Source organism: Triturus cristatus, chromosome 12 (assembly GCF_964204655.1).
Source record: "Triturus cristatus chromosome 12, aTriCri1.1, whole genome shotgun sequence".
In the NCBI taxonomy this organism is placed as follows: domain Eukaryota; kingdom Metazoa; phylum Chordata; class Amphibia; order Caudata; family Salamandridae; genus Triturus; species Triturus cristatus.
In genome coordinates, this window is record NC_140595.1 from 775948992 (window position 1) to 775971735 (window position 22744).

General features: G+C 47.5%; 1 protein-coding gene across 1 annotated transcript in view; it reads left to right on the forward strand.

Moving 5' to 3' along the window:
* Positions 1-22744, forward strand: part of DNAH2 (dynein axonemal heavy chain 2) — a 2945517-nt gene that overhangs the window by 2381547 nt on the left and 541226 nt on the right. Inside the window, exon 70 of the mRNA XM_085638712.1 lies at positions 536-686. Coding sequence (XP_085494838.1) covers positions 536-686 — 151 coding nt within the window. The remainder of the gene's footprint in view (positions 1-535; positions 687-22744) is intronic.

Sequence of the window (22744 nt, forward strand, 5' to 3'; positions counted from 1 at the left end):
ACGAGTCACTGCTCTAAACAGGTATCTGATAAGCCCTCTGTGTACTCCCAAAACGAATATTAAATGAGTGTTGCCCAATGGCACCCTAATCAGACCACATAGTTGCAGCAAATGGCCAGCGTCCGCACTGGACTTTCAGGAATAATCAGCAGCGTCTTCTGCCGCTGCCTCGCCTTAACCCGAGTGTTCCGTTGTCACATGGGGCGGTGTGTCTGACGTCAGACGTCCGTCGAGGCTGCCGGGAAATGTAGTTTTCCGTGCCGATTATCGAGAGCCTGTGCGTCCGACGGTACCGTGTGCCCTGACAGAATTGGTACATAAAAAAAAAGTATATTAGCATTCACAAATGCCCAATTGGAATATTTGCAACCAGTAAAATGTTTAGTACTTCTGGCCCCAGGTCTCCATGTTAAACTGCTATTGTTTAGGCTTTATACGTGCAGATTCTCCCTTATAGAAACTAAGGACAACTTCAGTGAACACATCTGTGGTGTAGCGGGACCTGTAACTCAAGGTATGTTTTTATTCCTTCCAGGGCTTGAAGATCATCGATATGCAGATGCAGGACTACATACGAGTGCTGGAGCTTGCCGTACAGCATGGGAACCCTGTCCTCCTGCAGAACGTACAGGAAGAGCTAGACCCATCTCTTGCCCCTATTCTGAACAAGTCTGTCACCAAAGTGTGTAAGTAAAATCCCAAATCCTTGGTTTTTAACAGCTTCCATGGGAATGTAGCAGTTTAAATGCCACCCTTTCCTTAGTTCTGTTTCTTATAGTTTACATTGACTGAAGAACAAGTTGCTTAGCTTTGGTATCACTGTTTCTGGTGCAGATTTCTCACCATATGAATATTCACAGCCACCAGTCTGGAGCTGGAGATTTTTCTTAGCATTGTTATTGAATGCCAGTAGGTGGCATCGTGTGTCTTTGCATCATCTTCACCCTGCCCTGGAAGTGGTGATGACACCGCATATATATGACACCCCTAAATGCTGATGTTAGTTTCTTTCTTGACTCTGCCCTGTCAGACGCAGAGCTTACTAAATAATAAGGTATGACAGCGTGCAGATCTCTAAATTGAGACTTTTTTTGTGGATGGTGAAAAGAGTCCATTCCACAGAACAGGGAGGCAGTGAGGACTCTGTGGTTAGATAGAGTAGTCACCAGAAAGAGCATTATCAGAGAAAAATAAATAGTTTTCTGATGGATGCTTCTTACCACAGATTCTCACTGTGTGACTAGATATCAAAGTAGTACTTCTGAAGGTGAGGGTCACAGATGTTCACACCAGGCCATCTGCGTGACAATTCAGTGATAGCAGCCTTGGCTGTGGTTGAATGAGCTGGCCTGTTGCTGCTTCTTGTCCTATGTGTAGAAGAGTTTTATACAAAGGACTATCCACCTTGAAATGTTCCTTTTTTTGCACAACCTTACCTTTTTCTTTGCCATGGCAAGCCCCACAAAGGTCTGCTGTTCAACTCCTTACTGTTTGTTATGATTGAGGTAAAAGCTGAACGCTCTTTTTTAGTCTAAGCTATGGAGTCTCCTCCTCTTTCAAGGGATAAGGTTGAGCAAAGAATGCTGGAAGGGTGCTAGATTTTCCGATATGAAAGGGCGTCACAACTTTGAGCACAAATGCCTCCAAAGTCCACAACGCCAGTTTGCCTGGGAAAGAAGGTAGTGACTGGGGAGAGTCTGTAACTGACTCATGCAGCAAGTTGAGATAATCGCTACGAGGAAGACCGTTTTCAGAGTTAGTAAACCCAAAGGACAGGAGGGCATCGGCCCATATGGAGTACACATCAGTAAAGTTAGGACCAATCTGATAGGGACGTCCAGCCACAGATTCTTACCTTAGAATTCTCCCGAGGTGCCAGACCGGGTCTGGAAAATTTCCAGCAGAACCTCTGCGTGTCGGTTGAGGGCGTCAAGCTACTTCATCCACTGGATGTAACATCAATGGCGTCCATGTAAGCCCTTATCCAGTATTGGATCTTTCATAGATTCACTTGCTTGAATCATTCCTCATCGTCGAAGCGGGAGTCCCACGGTACCATAGTAAAGCAGTGTAACATAGTAACATAGGCTAAAATGACAATGCAAAGTCATTTTAATAGCCTGCCTATGTCCTTATTTAAAAAGGACCAAACTTGAAATATAATCAATCAGACGAGAGCACCCTCTAGAACACTCCCAACAGAGGCTGAATCCCTAGATTTTTTTATCGCACATCATATAAAGGGAGTCTCTCTGAGCTCTGCTCAGCAATATACCAACTACTATTTCAAAAATGCATTTTATTATTGCAATAACGAAAGCGCCTAACATTGAAAAGGGATCTCTAACCCTATGGCTGTATTGGAAGATGACTTCATTCAGATTCTCATTTCAAGGATTACATTCTTTGCCTTTACCCTCGTCATAAGGTAAGAGGGAAAGCTGCTTTTATGGCATCTCAAGAAATAACTTCCTATGGAGCTTTGAAATCAGCATCAAAGAAACAAGGTACTCAAGACTCTCTCAAACGTCCTTAAAAAGACTCCTCTCGAGTCTCAGGAGGACAGTTCAAAGGAGCAATGCAAAGGCCTCTCCTCAGAAATTTAGCTGTCAAGGCCTGTAACTCCTACGTTATCACCTGGAGTTCGCTCTTCCTAAGGCTAAATACATCAATAGCAAGGCCTAAATCTAATGTGAAAATCGGAAATAATTTCTGTAAGCATAAGCTGAAGCCATCTTGTTTGTGGCATCCATTTTATTAGCTATCTATGTAATTATTCCGTCTTCACTGTTGCTTGCCTTTCTATTCTGCTTGAGTCATCAGCTTTAGTTAACTCCTTCTGTACTGAGCCAAAGCAATATAAGTCCTAAGAAAAGTCCTGTAGCTGCTGAAATGCATCTGGTTAAAGATGTAACTGTCAACTGTTTTCTACTGTAGTAAACAGTTCTTTTCCACCTCCCACTTTGCTGATTACCCATCAGCCCATGTCTGGCTGTAACTATTCCTGTGTAGGCCTGTACCTTCTATTTGTAACTACATTCTTACTCTGCAACAAACTCTCTATATAAGCATCATGGTCTGTGTATTCCATGTACTACCTCAGGCAGCACTTGAGACTGCTGTATGGACGTATTCTGATGGATACATCTGCCAGTGGATTCCTCACCTTGTGAATATCCCCTGCGCCAGCAACATTCGGAAACTTTTGTAGCAGTCCACGCCGATGGGGTCGAAGATGACGTCACAGAGACACGACTCCGCTCGTGACTCCACTGACGTCACCGGCTCCATAAGAAGACCTCCTCGGCGTGATGACGTCAGTTCCCTTTTTTCCGCGCCGACGACGCCAACGGATTTCGGGAATCGTTACTGGTAGCTTTACCTGTTACTTTGTGTTTATTCCGAAGTTTCTCTGTCTTTCTTCGAGAATGTCGGCAAGGAAGTCTGGTTTCAAGCCTTGCCATGAATGTGGCAAACACATGTCCATCACTGACCCGCATGACGACTGCGTTTGGTGTTTGTCATCGGACCACGATGTTGAAGGATGTTCGTGTTGCAGGAAGATGAGCTCAAAGGCTCTTAAGGAAAGAGAGGCAAAGCTCTTTATCGCCCGGATGAAGAGAAAGGAGAAAAGAGGTAGAAGAAGATCCAGGTCGAGGTCGAGGTCGGCTTCCAAGTCGACGTCGGGACATGCTTCAAAGAGCAAGAAGCATAAGAAGAAAAGGAGGCATTCGTCTCATCACAAGGCCTCGACGTCGAAGTCTAAATCGCCTGCTCGGCGTCGAAGGGAGTCAGTGTCTCCTTCTCCTGTTCCGGCTTCGCCTCCTGTTCCATCTTCTCCTGTGTTTTCTCCGGCTCCGGCTGATTCGCCGGTGCCGGCGTCCTCTCCGGCGCCGATGGCTTCTCCAGGTCCTGCAGGTCCTTCGGCTCCGTCTCCGTCTCCGACTCCGGCCCAGGATGAGGATGATCAGGCTCCGGGTGAGTCTGTGACGCCGCAAGTTCCACCGTCGGCGCCGGCAGGCCCGAGTCCGGTGTTACCTGACCAGTATCCAGCTTTCCCTAATCCAGGTCAGGACCCCTCGCAGTATCTCAATGCGATGTATGGGGTGTTCTCACGGGCCATGTATTCCTCTGGTGCACCTATGGGTCCGATGGGTCCGATGGCTTTTAATCTGGGAGTGCCGCAGGTTTATCCTCAAGCACCGTTTATGCCTTTCTTCCCAGCGACGCCGTCTTGGCAGATGCCGGCGCCGAAAACATCGACGCCGCTTCCCTCTTCACCGGCGCCGACTCGACCTCGTTCGACGCCGGCTGCTCCAGCTGATCCGCGTTCGACGCCTCTGCCGGCGCCGTCGGATTCGATCACGGCGCCGCCGACGCCGCAGGTGCGGATCCGTTCCAGGAGAGAGGCGCAGAGAGTGCTGGAGGAGAGGAGCTATCTTATGGATGAGGCTGAAGAGGGAGAATTGGTCGAATCCGATGAGGTGTTTGACGAATTGAAGGAGGCAAGTGGGTTGGATTTGTCTCCGGAGTGGGAGATCACTCCTCCTTCAGATGAACCTTCTAAAGACGCGGCTCCTTATCATGCTGTGATAAGAAAGGCTGCAGAGTTGTTGGACCTTCAATTGCCATCTGTTGAGTTCAAGTCTAATATCTTGACTGAGGTGTTGCACTCTCCAACTGCGGTGTCAGAGCCGCTGTTGCCTTTTAATGAAGCAATATTGGAGCCTGTGTTGGATGTGTGGCGCAAGCCTTTTTCGGCTCCTGCGGTGTCCAAGGTGGTTGCAAGGAGATATAGGGTGGCTCCGGGGGATCCTGAGTTTTTGTCATCACACCCTTCACCTGAAAGTCTGGTCGTTCAGGCTGCTTGTTCTGGACGTTCAAAAGGTGCGTTTCCTCAGGTCCCAGGGGACAGAGAGGCCAAGAAGGTGGACCAATCGGCCAAGAAAGTCTTTTCTTCAGCCAGTATGGCATTAAAGTCTTCTAATGCGACTTGTTTATTGGGGCGCTATATCCATGCGCTTATGGATTCAGCTAAAAAGTTGGCACCGAAGCTGTCGGGGGTGGATAGGGCAGGCTTCAGTGAAGTACTGTCGGATGCCCAGGCGGCTGCTCGCCAGGTTATACAGAGTGGCTTGGATACAGCAGACTCAGTTGCCAGGGTCATGGGGTCTTCAGTTGCCACCAGGAGGGGAGCATGGCTTAAGTCCTCCGAATTTTCTTCGGATGTCCAGTCGACCTTGTTGGACTTACCTTTTGATGGGTCTGGTCTGTTTGGGAAGAAGGCTGATGCTGCTCTCGAGCGCTTCAAAGAAAGTAAGGCTACGGCTAGGTCGTTGGGCCTTCAATCCCAGCCGAGAGGTACTTTCAAGAGGTACAGAGGTTTTGGAAGGGCGAGTTTTCGTTCTTATAGACCAGCCCAGCAGCAGCAGCAGCAGCAGCAGCAGCAAAGCTCCAAGGGATATAGAGGAAGGCTTAGGGGTCGCTCACGTGGCCGTCAACTCTCCTCCTCCTCTTCCTCTTCCTCAGCCCCTCCCACCACCGCAAAACAGCCCTAGATTCGACATTCCGGATCATGCTGGTCCTGTGGGGGGCCGGCTTACCCATTTTCTACAAGATTGGGAATCGGTTACTACAGACCTTTGGGTTCTGGATCTTGTAGAAAATGGGTACGCCCTTCCCTTTCGGGAATTCCCTCCAGTTTACCCTCCTTGCCAAGGTGCTTGCTCGGAGGACCACCGTCTTCTCCTGCAGGAAGAAGTCCTGAAGTTGTTTCAGAAAGGGGCGATAGAGGTGGTTCCGGAGCAGGAGAGGGGTCAGGGATGCTACTCCCGGTATTTTCTGATCCCGAAGAAGGACGGCAGATTGCGTCCGATTCTAGACCTCAGAATCCTGAACTTTTACCTGAAACAGGAGAAGTTCAAGATGCTCACCCTTGCGCAGGTTCTTCAGGCGCTGAATCAGGAGGACTGGATGGTGTCGCTCGACTTGCAGGATGCGTATTTTCACATCCCCATCCTGAAGTCGCACAGGAAGTATCTCCGTTTCACGGTAGGGTCGCAACATTATCAGTTTGCGGTCCTTCCGTTTGGTCTTACTTCGGCACCTCGAGTCTTCACAAAGGTGATGGCAGTGGTGGCAGCCCATCTCAGAAGATCGGGAATTTCGGTTTTCCCTTATTTGGACGACTGGCTGATCAAGGCGGAGTCGTCGGAGAAGGTGCTGTGTCATCTGCAGGATACAACTCGGCTGTTGTACAGATTGGGTTTTTCGATCAACGTGCCCAAATCTCACCTGGTGCCCTCTCAGCGCAACCTGTTCATAGGTGCGGTACTGGACACTACTGTGTGTCGAGCATTCCCTCCTCCTCAAAGGATTCTCGACATACAGGAAATGATTCCTTTGTTTTTCAGCGGAGCGGTTGTTCCAGTTCTGAAGGTCCTTCGCCTGCTCGGTCTGTTCGCTTCCTGCATACTGTTGGTCAACCATGCACGCTGGCACATGAGGGCGCTCCAGTGGTGCCTCCGCAAGCAGTGGTATCAGCACAAGGGAGATCTCAGGGAGTCTGTGAGGATCTCCAGAGAAGCTGCAGCGGAGATGTCTTGGTGGAGCGTGGAGGGCAATCTGTCCCAAGGGAAGCCCTTCCATCTACCTCCATCGGTGGCCACGGTGATAACGGATGCATCCACCTTAGGGTGGGGTGCTCATCTGGGGGATCTGGAGATCAAGGGTCTTTGGTCTCCAGAGGAAAGGTTGCTTCACATCAACCTTCTGGAGTTACGGGCGATACGCTTGGCGCTCAAGGCCTTCCTCCCTTCCCTTCGCGGTCAGTCTGTTCAGGTTCTGACGGACAACACTACCGCGATGTGGTATATAAACAAGCAGGGAGGAGTGGGGTCTCTTTGTCTGTGCAGAGAGGCCCTGCGTCTATGGTCCTGGGCTCAGGACCATCGGATTTGTCTGATGGCAAATCATCTGGCCGGGGTGCTGAACGTTCGTGCGGACAGTCTCAGTCGGCAGTTCTCTGCCGACCACGAGTGGAGGCTCCATCCGGAGGTAGTTCGTCACGTCTTTCGGACGTGGGGAACTCCTCGGGTGGATCTGTTTGCCACTTTCGAGAACGCGCACTGCCTGTCATTCTGCAGTCTCCAGTATCCGATGCAGGGGGCGTTGGGAGACGCGTTTCAGTTGAGTTGGGGCTCACGACTCCTTTACGCGTTTCCTCCCATACCCTTGATTCCTCGGGTTCTGAGGAAGGTTCGCCAAGACCGGGCCCAAGTTATATTGATCGCCCCGGATTGGCCAAGAAGGGTGTGGTACACAGATCTTCTCCACCTCTCCTCGTGCCCTCCGCTCCGTCTCCCTCTGAGGGCAGACCTCCTCTCGCAGTCGGAGGGGCAGGTTCTACACCCCCACCTCCGGAGCTTACACCTTCATGCCTGGAGATTGAACGGGGCAACCTGAATTCTTTCTCTCTCCCGCCAGATGTGGTGGATGTTATTTTATCGGCCAGGCGACACTCCACCAAATCCATATACTCCTATAGGTGGTCTAAGTTCGTTCTCTGGTGTGGAGAGAGGTCGATTGATCCCTTGAAGGCTCGTTTGTCTAACATTCTGCAGTTTGCTCTTTCTCTTGCCCAGCAGGGCTTTGCTGTGGCCACTGTAAAGGGATATTTATCGGCTTAGTCGGCTTTCCTATGCCTGCCGGATCAGCCGTCCTTATTTAAGTCACCTATTGTGCTTAGGTTTCTCAAGGGCCTTACGAATAAATTTCCTCCTACTCCCTTTATTGTACCTCAGTGGGACTTAAACCTTGTACTGACTTATCTTATGGGTTCTCCTTTCGAGCCCTTACATAAGTGTCCCTTGAGACTGTTGTCTTTTAAGACGGTTTTCCTCGTTGCAATCACCTCGGCAAGGAGAGTAAGTGAGCTTCAAGCTCTTAGTTCAAAACCCCCATTCTTGACTGTGCATGCTGAACGAATGGTTCTCCGGACCAGGGCTGCGTTTTTGCCTAAGGTGGTAACTCCCTTCCATCTGGGGCAGTCCATTACCCTTCCTACCTTTTATCCTCCCCCTCACCCTTCCAAGGAGGAGGAGAGACTTCACCGCTTGGACCCTAAGAGGGCGGTGAGCTTTTACCTGGACAGGACTAAGGACTACAGGATTGATGACCAGCTCTTTGTGGGCTTTGCTGGCTGCAGAAAGGGTCGTGCGGTGCACAAGCGCACCCTTTCAAGATGGATTGTGCTATGCATCAAGATCTGCTACTCCCTAGCTGGTAAGGAGCCTCCGGAGGGTTTAAGAGCTCATTCCACTAGAGCAAAGTCTTCTACCTCTGCTTTGTCTAGGGGTGTTCCTGTGGAGGACATTTGTAGGGCGGCAACTTGGGCCTCCCTTCACACCTTTGCAAAACATTATTGTTTAGATTCTGAGGTGAGGAGGGACGGACATTTTGCCCGTTCCGTCCTTCAGGATTTTCTGGTATAGGGGGATGGACACCCTCCTCCGGGAGCGGGGACTGCTGTGGAATCTATTCACAAGGTGAGGAATCCACTGGCAGATGTATCCATCAGAAGAACAAGTTACTTACCTTCGGTAACGCTTTTTCTGGTGGATACAGTATCTGCCTGTGGATTCCTCACTGACCCACCCGCCTCCCCGTTGTCCATCCTTCTATTCCAGTGACTCTATGACGGTAGTTCTATTATTGATTTCAAATGTATTTATGACTGTCAAGGACATTGGGTTATTTCTAGTGCTTTGATGTTTCTTTTCCACACTGTGTGTGTTGATATGCATATTGTGTACTGTGTATGCTGTTTATGTACATATTGCTGTCAGTCCGTCCGTGTGCCTCGGAGGCACGGAAAAAAGGGGCGGAACTGACGTCATCACGCCGAGGAGGTCTTCTTATGGAGCCGGTGACGTCAGTGGAGTCGCGAGCGGAGTCGTGTCTCTGTGACGTCATCTTCGACCCCATCGGCGTGGACTGCTACAAAAGTTTCCGAATGTTGCTGGCGCAGGGGATATTCACAAGGTGAGGAATCCACAGGCAGATACTGTATCCACCAGAAAAAGCGTTACCGAAGGTAAGTAACTTGTTCGTCCCACTCATGAGTGATTAATAAACTTGTTATTTGAATTCCAGCTTCTGTGCCAATCTCTATTTTGTTGGTCTATGGACCTGTGGACAGAGAAGGGTGACCCCGGCACTGGTGTGCTCATTAAAAAGCACATTTCCACAGTTTTGCGCCCAAACCTGGGTCCTCATCGGAGACACAGCCGTCCAAAGGAGTGGTCTTGACGGAAGAGTGGAATTTTGCTGAGGAGACGTCCTGCATGAGGAGACCCTTGTCTTTGCAGCCAAAGTGATTTTTCCGGTTTTCTCGATTTGACCCTCCAGGTTTTGGCCGGTCCTGACTGAGGTATACTTTGGCGTTATTTTTGCAGTGACCATTAGGTCGACCAAGAGATTGGCATTTGGAGGTAATGTGGAGATTTTTCTCTACTTTTGAATATTTTGAAAAGTAATATTTTACAAAAACTTGGTAGCATGCCTGTTTCCAGCACACTCCGTAGGCTGTGTTGCTGTCTTGGTGGTACCAAAATGGATTTAGAAAGATGTCAGCCGGCTCCCCCAGAGGGGACACCTAATAGACATATGTTTATTAAATACGGTATTTCTTCCATAATGCATAGTACACTGTGGAACAAATATACGAAAAAGGATCCTGATTTACGATGGCCTGTGAATTGGTCATTTGATTTTAAAAAGATTCAGTATGTAGAGCAGTGTTTATTCAACAAAACAAGTCGACAAGATATGTTTGATTGTGTACGAATGTGGGAGAAAGATGTGCAAGAGAGAGTGAGGAAAGAAGAAGCTATAGCAGAAAAAGAACAGTGAAAAACGATACATCAAAACACATTGGAATTAAAAAAAATAAAGAGATGAAATCAATAAAAGAAAAAGAGGAAAGGGAGCGGCGTTTAGAGGTAACTGGCCAGTACCCTATTAGGCGCCCCATTTATGCCATACTTAATAAACCTCAGGATGATTCCATCTAGTTAGATCGACCAGCGCCCCAGTATAAATTTCCCTATGTGCCTGAGACTGATCTTTCTGAAGAAGAACATTTATCTTCAGATGATAAAGACTTAGATAAGCAAGATGGGCGGCAGACTCACTCTACTTTGACCGTTGATGAAAAAGCCACTATTAGATCCACTGCTCCCAAAGAAGCTCACAGGACTACTTCTGCCCCAGACCTTGTAGCGATGATTCAGCAGTGGAAGGATTTAGAGCAGTTATATTTTGCATAGAAGTTTACTTGGGAAGTAATACTTCACTTTAGGAACGTTTCTACAAATTTAGAGCCCACTGATGTCAATTCTGATTATAAATAATTAAATGATTACCTGATTTAATTAGGCGTGTGGTTAAATCAAGACATGGTACACTACGTTTAAAAGCAGAGCAAAAACCAGGTAGTAAAGTTAAAACTGCACAAACAGTTCAGACCCCAGTGCAAAAAGAAGTTGTTTTGGGGACAGACAATGACCCTAGTGATACTGTGGGTCCTGTGAAACCGATGCATGAAGCTGCGCCTCTGTATGTTCCACCGAAGGGTGTGGGAACAAACGACGATAAAACTTCAGATGATGCAATGGGATATTTTGTCTATAATTGGGTCTATACTCCTTGGAGTAGAGCAGATGTTATGGCTCTTAAGGCTGCTTTGCCCGACCCGTGGAAAAATCCGGCCGCTTTCTATGAGGAAGTGGAAGGAGCCATTAGCCCCTGCACTATGACTTTGCCAGATATCGATATGTTTTTTGAACTTATTTTGCCCCCTGATATGTGGAGAACAATTCGGACAATAGATGATAATGTAGCATATACTTGGGTACATTTAGAAGAAATATATGGGGCTAGAGAACCTGCGCAGAAACCACAACAGGAGATATTAGATCTTCCCAAAGCTATTGTGACAAAGTTGAAAACTCTCATACCCCCTAAGAAAATAAATTGGACTACATTAGCGTCTTGTAAACAGAAAGCGGATGAGTCAGTTTCTGATTTCTTTACACAATTTGAAGAGACATTCCATGACTTTAGTGGGCAGTCATTGTTAGATGACACGTGTGAGCATATGTTCGTCGAATAATTTGTCGCCAACATGTTGCCAGAAATAGCTAGTCGCCTAAAGGCCAGCGAGAGTTCATGGACTACGTCTTTCCCAGTCTCCCTTTTGACAATGGCCCAGTATTATGAGCGTCAGGAATTGGAAGCAAAAGGCAAAGAGGATAAAAAGGTTAAGGATTTAAAGACGAAAGTTATGTTGGCTCAAGTATATGGTCCACCATTCAGAGGTGGTGGTAGAGGCGGACGTGCAGTATATACACCTGGTGTACCCCCTTTCTCTCGATCAACTTTGTCTCCTGATCAGTGTGCTTATTGTAAAGAGATTGGACATTGGCGTTCTGAGTGCCCCCTTTTGCGAGGTTAGCAGTATCAACAGGGTAGAGGAAGTATGAGAGCACGCCCAAGGAATTCAGGAAATAGGGGAGGAATAGGAACTCGTCCCAGGTTTGAGGCAGTTGAACACTGACCAAATTATTCTAATACCTTTGATAGACGAAATCAATACCAAATGTCTGATTATTCGGTCACTGGTCTTGCGGATTCTGATTATGCAGAGGAATGCCTAGGATGGGGTAAGGAACCGGATGAGGTCCCAGTAGATCAGAAAGGTCCTTATGTTGATGCAAATGTCTTGGGCTCTACTGATCGGTGAAAACGTATATGTATCTCCATATATATATCAATGCTCAGGCTTGGGTCCAAAAGGCCCGATAAGGGGGCTAGTGCTTGGAGCCCCGAGTTGATGTTCGAGTGCACCTCAAGCCTTTTGGACCCAAGCCTGAGCATTGATATTTGGCGGTGGCCATAACCGCCGAGTGTGTACCACCTCAGTAACCCATGGGGGCCACGGGGGCCAGTATACTACAGCCTCTGCATGTGGAGCATCAATGTTGGATTGAGGTGACGCTTGCCAGCTGAGAACTCATTCAGCGTTCTTTTTTACCCACAGAAAATGCACGCACGGATTGAAATGCATCTGGCACTGCAACCTCCAGGATGCCTAGCGCGGACTCATTCAGAGCAGCCCATCAGAGGGCGCGCTTATTTTGCATAAAGAGAGACAGTTGCTGGTACGTGCCTATTCCCTCACCACGAGCCCTGGAAGAAGAAAAGATATTTTCGAAACGCGTCGGCGAGAGTGGTGTCTGACTGTGAAAGGGAGCTGGTTGGCGCCATCTGCACCGATAAGGGGGCTAGTGCTTGGAGCCCCGAGTTGATGTTCGAGTGCACCTCAAGCCTTTTGGACCCAAGCCTGAGCATTGATATTTGGCGGTGGCCATAACCGCCGAGTGTGCACCACCTCAGTAACCCATGGGGGCCACGGGGGCCAGTATACTACAGCCTCTGCATGTGGAGCATCAATGTTGGATTGAGGTGACGCTTGCCAGCTGAGAACTCATTCAGCGTTCTTTTTTACCCACAGATAATGCACGCACGGATTGAAATGCATCTGGCACTGCAACCTCCAGGATGCCTAGCGCGGACTCATTCAGAGCAGCCCATCAGAGGGCGCGCTTATTTTGCATAAAGAGAGACAGTTGCTGGTACGTGCCTATTCCCTCACCACGAGCCCTGGAAGAAGAAAATATATTTTCGAAACGCGTCGGCGAGAGTGGTGTCTGACTGTGAAAGGGAGCTGGTTGGCGCCATCTGCACCGATAAGGGGGCTAGTGCTTGGAGCCCCGAGTTGATGTTCGAGTGCACCTCAAGCCTTTTGGACCCAAGCCTGAGCATTGATATATATATATATATATACAATAAAAAACGTAAATGCAGCCTTCCATACACTAAGAGCTGAGAAATGCTGTAAAAACTCCCTTGTATATTGTAAATAATGCCCTAAAAATGGGGAAAAACAAACAACAAAGTAAGTTTGAAAACTGTTTTAATGCTTAGCACTTAGCACAATCCCTCAGATAGGACTGAAAGCATTGACAGCTCACAGGCTGCATTGTAGAATCATAGCATAGAAAAGCTGAAAAGCTAACCCTTAGCAACATAGAAATAAACTGGCACCGTGCCTTTAAGGCAGCCATGACCCCTAGCTTCCCATCATGCCTAAGGTGTGACAGGTCAGTTGTTCTTTCCGGGTCCTTCTGACAGGACCCTGGTTACACAGCTCTACCTTTTCGGAGCAGGAGTCCTCCGCCATCGTTAACCCGGCGACGATCGGCGTTGAGGAGCAGGAGTCCTCCGCCGTCGTCAAGCCGGCGATGGTCGGCGTCGAGGAACAGAAGCCCTCCGCTGTCGTCATCACGGCGACGATCGGCGTCAAGAAACAAAAGCCCTCCGCCGTCGTCATCCCGGCCACGATCGGCGTCGAGGCACAAAAACCCTCTGCCGTCATCAACCAGGCGACGATCGGCGTCGAGGCACGAAAGCCCTCCGCTGTCGTCAACCAGGCGACGACCGGCGTAGAGGAAAAAAAGCCCTCCGCCGTCGTCATCTCGGCGACGATTGGCATCGAGGAGTGGAAGCCCTCCGCCGTGGTCTGCTCTGCGGCGAGAGGCGTCGAGGTACTTCGGCGTCGAAGAATAGGAAATCTACGCCGCTGATTCAATCGACATCGAGACCTGATCTAACAGCTGCCCATAGTTCAACGTCGAGAAGGACATCTCATTCGCCGTCGAGGGAGTCTTCGTCTGAGCAGGTCATATGCTCGACATCGAGACCTGTGTCAGTGAGATCTGTAGGAGTGTAGGGTCTGGTTTCTATGTTCACCCCCACTTTTTGCTTTTGCTTCACTGGTTTTCGACTTAGATGTGGCTGTGGGCCTGCTAATCAGACCCACAGCCCAGCTGTTCTCTCTCTACATTCATACTATGTACTTTAGGTACATAACCCAATTGGTAAGGATCACCTTCTAGGGCCCTGTACAGTGTACCTTAGGTACCAGGCCAACTTCTCACAAGATCTAGAGAGGGTTCTGTAGTGTTGGTGACGGAATCAGCTTCACGGCACTCATCCTATCACTCCTCGAGACGTCATTCACCGGAGCATTCATCCTCTACATCTCCAGGGCGACATTCGGATAGGTCACGACAAAGGTCCCCTTCTCAGCGCAGGGGTGCTTCCCCTTCTGTTCATTTATCTCCGAGATGGCTTCTTCCGGTCCATCACTGGAGTAAAAACCCTACAGGAGCAGCAAGGCGAGAGGAGGAGTACACCAGTCCGCTCCACAGGTCGCCTCTGCAAAGATTGGTGCAAGAAGTGGATAAGTCTGCATCGGCCAGACGTAGGGACCGCGCAGGCAGGTCACGGGAGCGCAGACCGTCTGGTTCTCGGCGCAAGAGGAGAAGATCCCCTACATGGTCTTCCTCCTCTACTCGTTCATCTAAGAGAGACTACTCTCCCACTCTGTCGGATAGTCCTCAATCGAGGGTATCTCCGATCGACGACATCAATACTTACCATGATGTTCTTCAGAGGGGAGCACAGAAGTTAAACATCGAGATGTCGACTCCTCAAGTCGCTACAACTGTTATTTTTGAGACACTCCATCAGAGATCAGGGTCTCGACCTTTGCTCCCTCTGCTTCCTGGTCTTTTGGAACCTGTGATGGACATTTTTCTTGCTCCATCTTCAATTAACGCTACGCTGGCTAGAATCCAAAAGAAATACAAGCCAGCAGAGTCAGACCCTCTTTTCTTGAGATCAGAACCGCCTGCGGATTCTGTGATCGTTGCGGCGGCAAGAAAAACGCATTCAGTAACTGCATCTTCTGAAAGTGTCTAGCGCAGCAGCTTTATTAGGTCGCTATGACAGGGCTTTATGGGACTTCTTGGACCGTTTCAAGGAAAAGCCTCCGAAGGAGGACCAAAGGGACTTTGAAGAAGTGATCACGGAAGGATCACTCGTAGCCAATCAAATCATTAGCACGGCAGCAGATGGTGCTACGCTGTCGGCACATTCCTATACACATGGGATTTGAGCTAGAAGATCTGCTTGGTTGAGGGTAAAGGCACTTAAACCAGATGCACAACAACGGATCCTTAATCTGCCCTTCTCTGGCTCCTCTCTATTGGGGTCCCACGCTGATGAGGAGATGGCAAGGATGAAAGCCGAGTTAGACACTCTCAAGGCTGTGGAGACGATACAGGCCCCACCAGCGCAAGAGCTACCAACAGAGGGTTCAAACCCCTCAGTGGTCACAAAATAAGAACCAAAGCAAGTCGCAGTTCCAAGGCCGAAAATCAAACAGGGGTAGAGGAGGTCATCAGCAACAATCCTCCAACACGGCCAGATCAGCAGGGAAGCAATGAACACGAGCTTCCTCTAGCACCGTTGCCCACTCCAGTGGGAGGAAGTGTTTCAAATCATCTGAGAGAGTGGTGCAACATAACAAAAGATCGGTGGGTGCTCAGTATACTGCGCAATGGATACGCACTACGTTTTCGTGTGCCTCCAAAGGGCATTCCTCCAAAAAGATCTTGTCCTCACCAGCTAAAGTTGCTTCGTCAGAAAGTGGAAACCCTTCTGCGAAAATAGGCCATAGACGCGGTACCTCCTGCTCAACGAGTGAAGGGAGTATATTCCAGGTACTTCCTTGTGCCGTAGAAAGATCAAGAGCACAAATTCAGACCTATCCTGGACCTTCGATCACTGAACAAAGTCATCTTAAAGGAGAAGTTTTGCATGTTGGCGCTTCATCAAATATGTCCACATCTAAAAAAAGGAGATTGGATGCGTACTTCCACATACCAATCGTTCTACGTCATCGCAAGTACCTACAAGTGATCGGCAACAAACACTACCAGTTCAAAGTCTTGCCCTTTGGACTGAAATCCGCCCCACGAGTCTTTACCAAGTGCATGGCAGTGGTGGCGGCAGCCCTGCATCGAAAGGGTCTGTTCGTTTACCCATATTTAGACGATTGGCTGTTGAAAGGGCCATCCCCTCGAGCGGTAAAGAAGGATTTTCAAGTTTGTTTGAGTCTGCTCCAACGATTGGGCCTCCATGTGAACATGGAAAAATTCAGTTCACCAGCCTACTCAGACGATCCATTATTTGGGCTCCAATCTAAATTCAAACATAGGAAGAGTGTTTCCTTTGGAGGAGAGACTTTTTTCGATGAAGCAGAAATGCGATGTTCTCTTCCATGCTGCTCAACCAACGGTCCGGCAAGTAGCATCTCTACTAGGGTCGATGGCTTCTTGCATCTTTCTCATTCCCAACGCCAGGCTGAGGATGAGACCTTTGCAGCAGGATCTGGACGACAAGTGGGACCAAGCATCAGTTCCCTGGGAAGACCGGATTGTGCTTTCACAAGCAGCAAAGTCGTCCCTATGGTGGACTCGACCGAAGAACCTCTTGGTGGGAGTTCCCTTCCATCAACCAGTTCCTGCACAGTCCCTGATCACGGATGCATCCCTGCAAGGATGGGGGGCTCACATGGATTGCATACAGATGCAGGGCCGGTGGTCCAACAAGGAGCAGTCCTATCATATAAACATGTTAGGGCTGTGAACAGTCCACCTTGCTCTAAAAGCTTTTCAGCCTTCGATCAAATCCAACTCGATTCTGGTTCAACAGACAACACAACCTCCATGTATTACCTCAACAAACAGGGTGGTACACGCTCTCGCCCACTCTCCCTGGAAGCTCAAGCAATTTGGCACTGGCTTCTAGCCCGAGATCTCTCTATCACAGCAGTGCACCTTCCAGGGGAGCAAAACGTGAGAGCAGATGCACTCAGTCGGCACTTTGAAGATCAGCCAGACTGGGTGCTAAACGACGAGGTGGTGGCGGACATTTTTCAGCAGTGGGGTCGACCTTCAATAGATCTGTTTGCAGACGACCAAAACAAAAAATGCCACGCCTTCGCGTCCAGGTACTACCGTCCCGGGACGAGGGGGAATGCGCTTTTGATGGACTGGTCCGGAACATTTGCTTACGCCTTTCCTCCCCTGCCTCTCATCCCGAAGGTGGTATCCAAGCTCATCCGACATGATGATGATCTTGATAGCTCCAGACTGGCCTCGCCAGTGGTGATATCTAGACCTATTGCAGATGTCGTTACTCCCCCACAAGAGGCTGCCTTACAGATCGGACCTTCTGACCAAGATGGATGGGAAGATTCTCCATCCCAACCTTCCCTCGTTGAACTTGGCAGCATGGCTCCTGAGGTCCTGCAATATGGACACTTGAATCTACCTCAGGACTGTATGCACATCCTGAAAGAAGCAAAGAGACCATCCACGAGGGCGTCATACGCCTTTAAGTGGAAGAGATTCTACTTGTGGTGTGCACGTAATCATTTAAATCCTACAACAGGGCAGGAAGAGGTAATTCTTCCTTACCTCCTTTACTTAGCCAAGGCAGGTTTGAAGTACTCATCGATTAGGGTGCACTTGGCTGCCATCACGGCCTACAGAAGGTTTGAAGAAGGTGTATCCCGCTGTTCGCCCTCCTTCTCCTCCTTGGGAGTTGAATCTAGTCCTTTCCAGATTGATGGGTCCTCCTTTTGAGCCCAATCATAAGGCCACGCTGCAGCTCTTGACATGGAAGGCTGCTTTTCTAGTGGCAATAACATCAGCACGCAGAGTAAGCGAGATCCAAGCGTTATCTGCCAAGGAACCATATACTGTGTTTCACCATAACAGGGTGGTGTTAAGAACTCATCCTTCCTTTTTGCCAAAGGTTGTGTCTGATTTTCATGTTAACCAAATGATTTCTCTCCCTTCCTTTTTTCCCAATCTAACTACTCCTGCGGAAAGGTCTCTCCACTCCTTAAACCTTAAGAGGGTGCTCAAGTTCTATTTGGAGGGAACGAAGGCCATAAGGAAATCAGACCAATTGTTCTTAAATTATGGTGCCATGAGGACGGGCTTTCCAGCTTCCAAACGGTCCATTTCAAGATGGATAGTGTCCTATATTAGAATGGCCTACCAGTTGGCAAACAAACCCCTATTGTTGTCTCCTAAAGCACATTTCACTAGGGGGAAAGCGGCTACAGTAGCTTTCTTGCATGACTTGCCTATGGCGGAGATTTGCAAGGCAGCAACCTGGAAATCGGTGCACACGTTCACGAGGCATTACTGTCTCGATTCCGATTTCAGGGCAGATACCCAAGTAGGCCAAGCCTCCTTGAGAAATCTGTTCAGGTCATAAGATATATGTGTGTTCAAGTTTGGTTATCTGAGCTTGATTGATTGTTCCTTTTCCTTTTGCCTGCAGCTTGAAGGGATGGCGCTTGCTATTCTATTCTAGTGCTTATGACTATTGATGAGGATCCCCTGGAAGAGAAAGATTAGTTACTTACCTGTAATCCTAGTTCTCTTCCAGGGGTATCCTCATCAAAGTAATAAGCAACCCTCCCGCCTCCCCGGGCAAAGGAACGTTTAAAATGTCAACTCTTTGTGTCCTGGCCTTTTGGTCACCGCAAAGAACAACTGACCTAACTGTCACCCCTGAGGCATGATGGGAAGCTAGGGGTCATGGCTTCCTTAAAGGCATGGTGCCAGTTTATTTCTATGTTGCTAAGGGTTCGCTTCTCAGCTTTTCTATGCTATGATTCTACAATGCAGCCTGTGAGCTGTCAATGCTTTCAGTCCTATCTAAGGGATTGTGCTAAGTGCTAAGCATTAAAACAGTTTTCAAACATACTTTGCTGTTTGTTTTTCCCTGTTTTTAGGGTATTATTTATAATATACAAGGGAGTTCTTACAGCATTACTCAGCTCTTAGTGTATGGAAGGCTGCATTTACGTTTTTTATTGTATATAAATATATATATGATCGCTCACTCCTTCCTCCTTCCAGAAACAAGGCAAGCACTCGTAGGGGGATTATTCTTTTCAAATTTATTAAATTATCCGCTCTTAAAACATGACGCGTTTCAGCTGACGCCTTAGTCTTATGTTTTTAAGTTTCACGCCACAACGCGGCTCACCTTTAAAATTACGGCATAGGTCACATGATGCATTTTACATTTTGCATGGAAATCAAAAACAGACCATTGAACTCGTATGTCTTGACGCCATATTAGAGAATGCAATTCCACAATGGGCCCGATATACGGGACAAACCTCACTAGGTAATTCACAAAGCGAAGCCAACAATATGTATATATTATTAATGGGTAAGGAGTTATATTAAGCCCCATTCTCATCTCAATAATGATCATGCCGTGTATCGGCTGAGACCTGAGTTCAATGCTTGTATCATGCCGTGTATCGGCTTACATTTAACATTTCCATAGTGCATCACGACCCTGTCATAAAACCAATCACCATGAGTACATCAATTGCACATTACATATAAAAAATATCTGATAATCATAACATTCTTTGTTGACACAGAAATTGATTAATTAATCACCCAAATGCACTGCCAGTTCTTCTCCTATGTTCATTCCGTTAGGTATCTTTGTGCTCAGATCAATGATATACCTCGATTCAAGTCTACGGAGTTGTTTAATCCTGTCTCCTCCTCTAATATTAGCAGGTACCTGATCAAGCCCAAAAAACCTTAGCTGCTCCCTGTCGCTGCCATGTTTCTCAGAAAAGTGTCTTGCCATCGAATAGGTTGCATCCTTTTTAGCTATCGCTCTCATGTGTTCTAGAATTCTTATTTTCACTGGATGAATAGTACTGCCGATGTATCGCAGTCCACATGGGCATACAAGACAGTAAACCACATAGGCGCTGTTACATGTGAGAAACTTATTTATGGTTTTGGGCTTTTTGAGACCAATAACCTGATACGTTAGAGTTCTTCTACTGTATACACAGGCCTTGCATTTACCACAGGGGAAAAAACCCCTGAGATCCCTCAAGGTCCCCCCTGTGTTTGGTTTTGAAAAGAAGTGACTTTGAACAAGGCCATCTTTTAATGATCTGGCCTTTCTAAAAGTTAACAAAGGAGTAGATGGAATGTCTGGGCCTATGATACTATCAGTTTTGAGGATATGCCAATTTCTTCTCATGATTGTTCTTAATTCATTGCGATCACTCGAAAAAGTAGTTATCATCCTGAATTTATTGATTCCCATTTCATTTTTTCTCCTCCTTTCCTTGGTAAATAGATCTTGTCGGGACATACTCCTCACCTTATTAAGGGTCATGTCCAGAAGAGCTCTATTATAGCCTCTGGCAAGAAACCTGGTAACACTAGCCTGAGCAGCTATTTCAAAGTCCACTTCTCTAGTGCTATTACGCTTCAATCTTAAAAATTCCCCATAGGGGATACTTTTAATCAACCCTGATGGATGGTTGCTAGTCGTGTGTAATAATGAGTTACCTGCCGTTGGTTTACGGTATAGTGACACATGTATTTGATTACTGTCTATACTGATTTTAAGATCCAAAAAATTCACTGACTCTGAACTAATTGTTCCACTAAACTCCAAATTCACTGCATTCTCATTTAGATCATCAATGAATTGTCTGGCTGATTGTTCTGAACCATCCCAAATTATACAGAGGTCGTCAAAATAACGATGCCAGGAGATTACCTTTCCCATGGTGGCATCGCTAGACGCTCTGGACACCTGCTCCTCCCACCAGCCCACGAATAAATTCGCGTAGCTGGGAGCAAAGCAGGTGCCCATCGCTGTACCGGAGATTTGCCGGTAGAAATCCTCACCAAAAACAAAGATATTATTTTTCAGACAAAATTCTGTGAATTGGAGAATCATAACATTATGCTCAGTGAATTTTAATGGTTTCTTTTTCAAAAAATGTGTCACTGCCTCCAGGCCATGTTCATGTTGGATTCGAGTATACAAACTAGTAATATCTAGTACAATCAATTTGTATCCCGGACTCCACTGTTGTTTCTCAATGAGCATGAGGAAATCCTGTGAGTCTTTAACCCCTTCAGCGCTGCGCGGATTTCCGCGCAGTGCTGAAGGTTCTGAGCGCGGGCGGGGCCATGACGGAACGGTTCCGTCATAAGCACAGCCCAACCGACGTGCATGACGGAACCGTTCCGTCATAAGCGTCGAAGGGGTTAATATACGCGGGCAGTGTCTTAACCAAGGGAAAAAGGAAGAAATCAGTAAAGGTTGACAAATGTTCAGTAAGTCCTCCCTGTGAGGAAACAATAGGTCTTCCTGGTGGTTTCGTGCAGCTTTTATGAATTTTGGGGATATGATAAAAAGTCGGCACTACTGGATTTAGACAACGGAGAAATAAATATTCCTCCATGTCCAACATAGATTTATCCAGCCATAGTTTGATCATATCGTGATATCTTTGTATACTGTCCAAGTACACATCTTTAGAAATCTTATGATAGCAGTTAGTGTCATATAGTTGTCTCAGTGCTTCGATTTGGTAGTCTTCTCTAGTTTGTAAGACTATGTTTCCGCCTTTGTCGGAAGGCTTGCAGATGATCGTGCTGTCCTTGCTTAGGCCTTCAATGGCCTCGCGTTGCTCTTTGGTTAGATTCTGAGTTTTCTTCAAATCCGGTTGTCGTTTCCGCAGTCGTATGAGATCTTTATTGACTGCCTCTGCAAAGACGTCAATTGCATCCGGAGGTAACTGAGGCAAAAATTGTGACGTAGGTTTGAAATTGCTTATGTCTTTTTCCTCGTCAAATCCCAGTAGCAATGTTCTCTGTAGTTGATCTGTTTTGTCCTGGACAATGTCAACTTGATTGTCCGCTCTCAGCGATTCCATGACTTCCAAGGCTGCTAAATCTTCACCGGTTAATGCATCCATTGTGCATGGTTCATTCAATTTCTTTCTTTGTTTGAGAAAGTTTGGTTTGGACTTGAAATATTTATGAAGTTTTAGCTTGCGGGTAAGTTTGAAGAGGTCGATACGTGTTTGCGTATATTCCATTTTGTTGGAAGGGCAAAAGGTAAGACCTAATTTTAACACTTGTTCTTCCGTGTTGGTGAGGGTCTTGGATGTAAGGTTCACAATGGTTAGGTTATCTACATCCATTTCTTCCCTTTCCTGTTGCGGGTTGCCCTGGTTGGGGCGTTTGAACCTCCTGCTCCAACCGCCCCTCCTTGTTTGTCTTTTTCTGCCTCCGGCGGTCTGCTTTTGCCACCTCTCAGCCAGGTTTGTCTCATGATGCGAAATTCCTCTTGAAAAGGGGTCTTCGCCATCATCTGATTGCTTCCATCATCCGAAGACTCCCCACCTGTTACTTCAGACTCAGAGGTATCGACTCTTATTGCTGTGGGTGTATTCCCAGTAGCTCTCAGTTCTTTACGGGGCCCTTCGAACTTTTTCGCAAAGGTAAGTACCCTACCCTGGGCATAATCACGTTCGTCCCTTTCAAACTTTTCTTGTTTTCTTTGCTTGATTTTGGCTTCATATTTAATGAGTCTTTTCTTCATCTGTTCTCTTAGTTCCTCGATTTTCTTCTTATCCTCCTCTTTCTCTATATCTGTTTCTATCTTTTCAATTTCCAATAATGCTTTGTCTCTATCACTCCATGCGAACTTAACTAGTATGAGCAGCATCCCCTTACTTGACTCGGCTGTGTGGGCAGCCCATTCATCCAAGAGTTTGGGGTCCGGATTTTCGTAGGCCGGGATAGTGTAAATACGTAACCCTCTCGGTACCCGATCCACGTCGATGTAACTTTGTAGGGAGGTAGCCTCCCACCACTTTCTGTGTTCTCGCTCATACAATCGT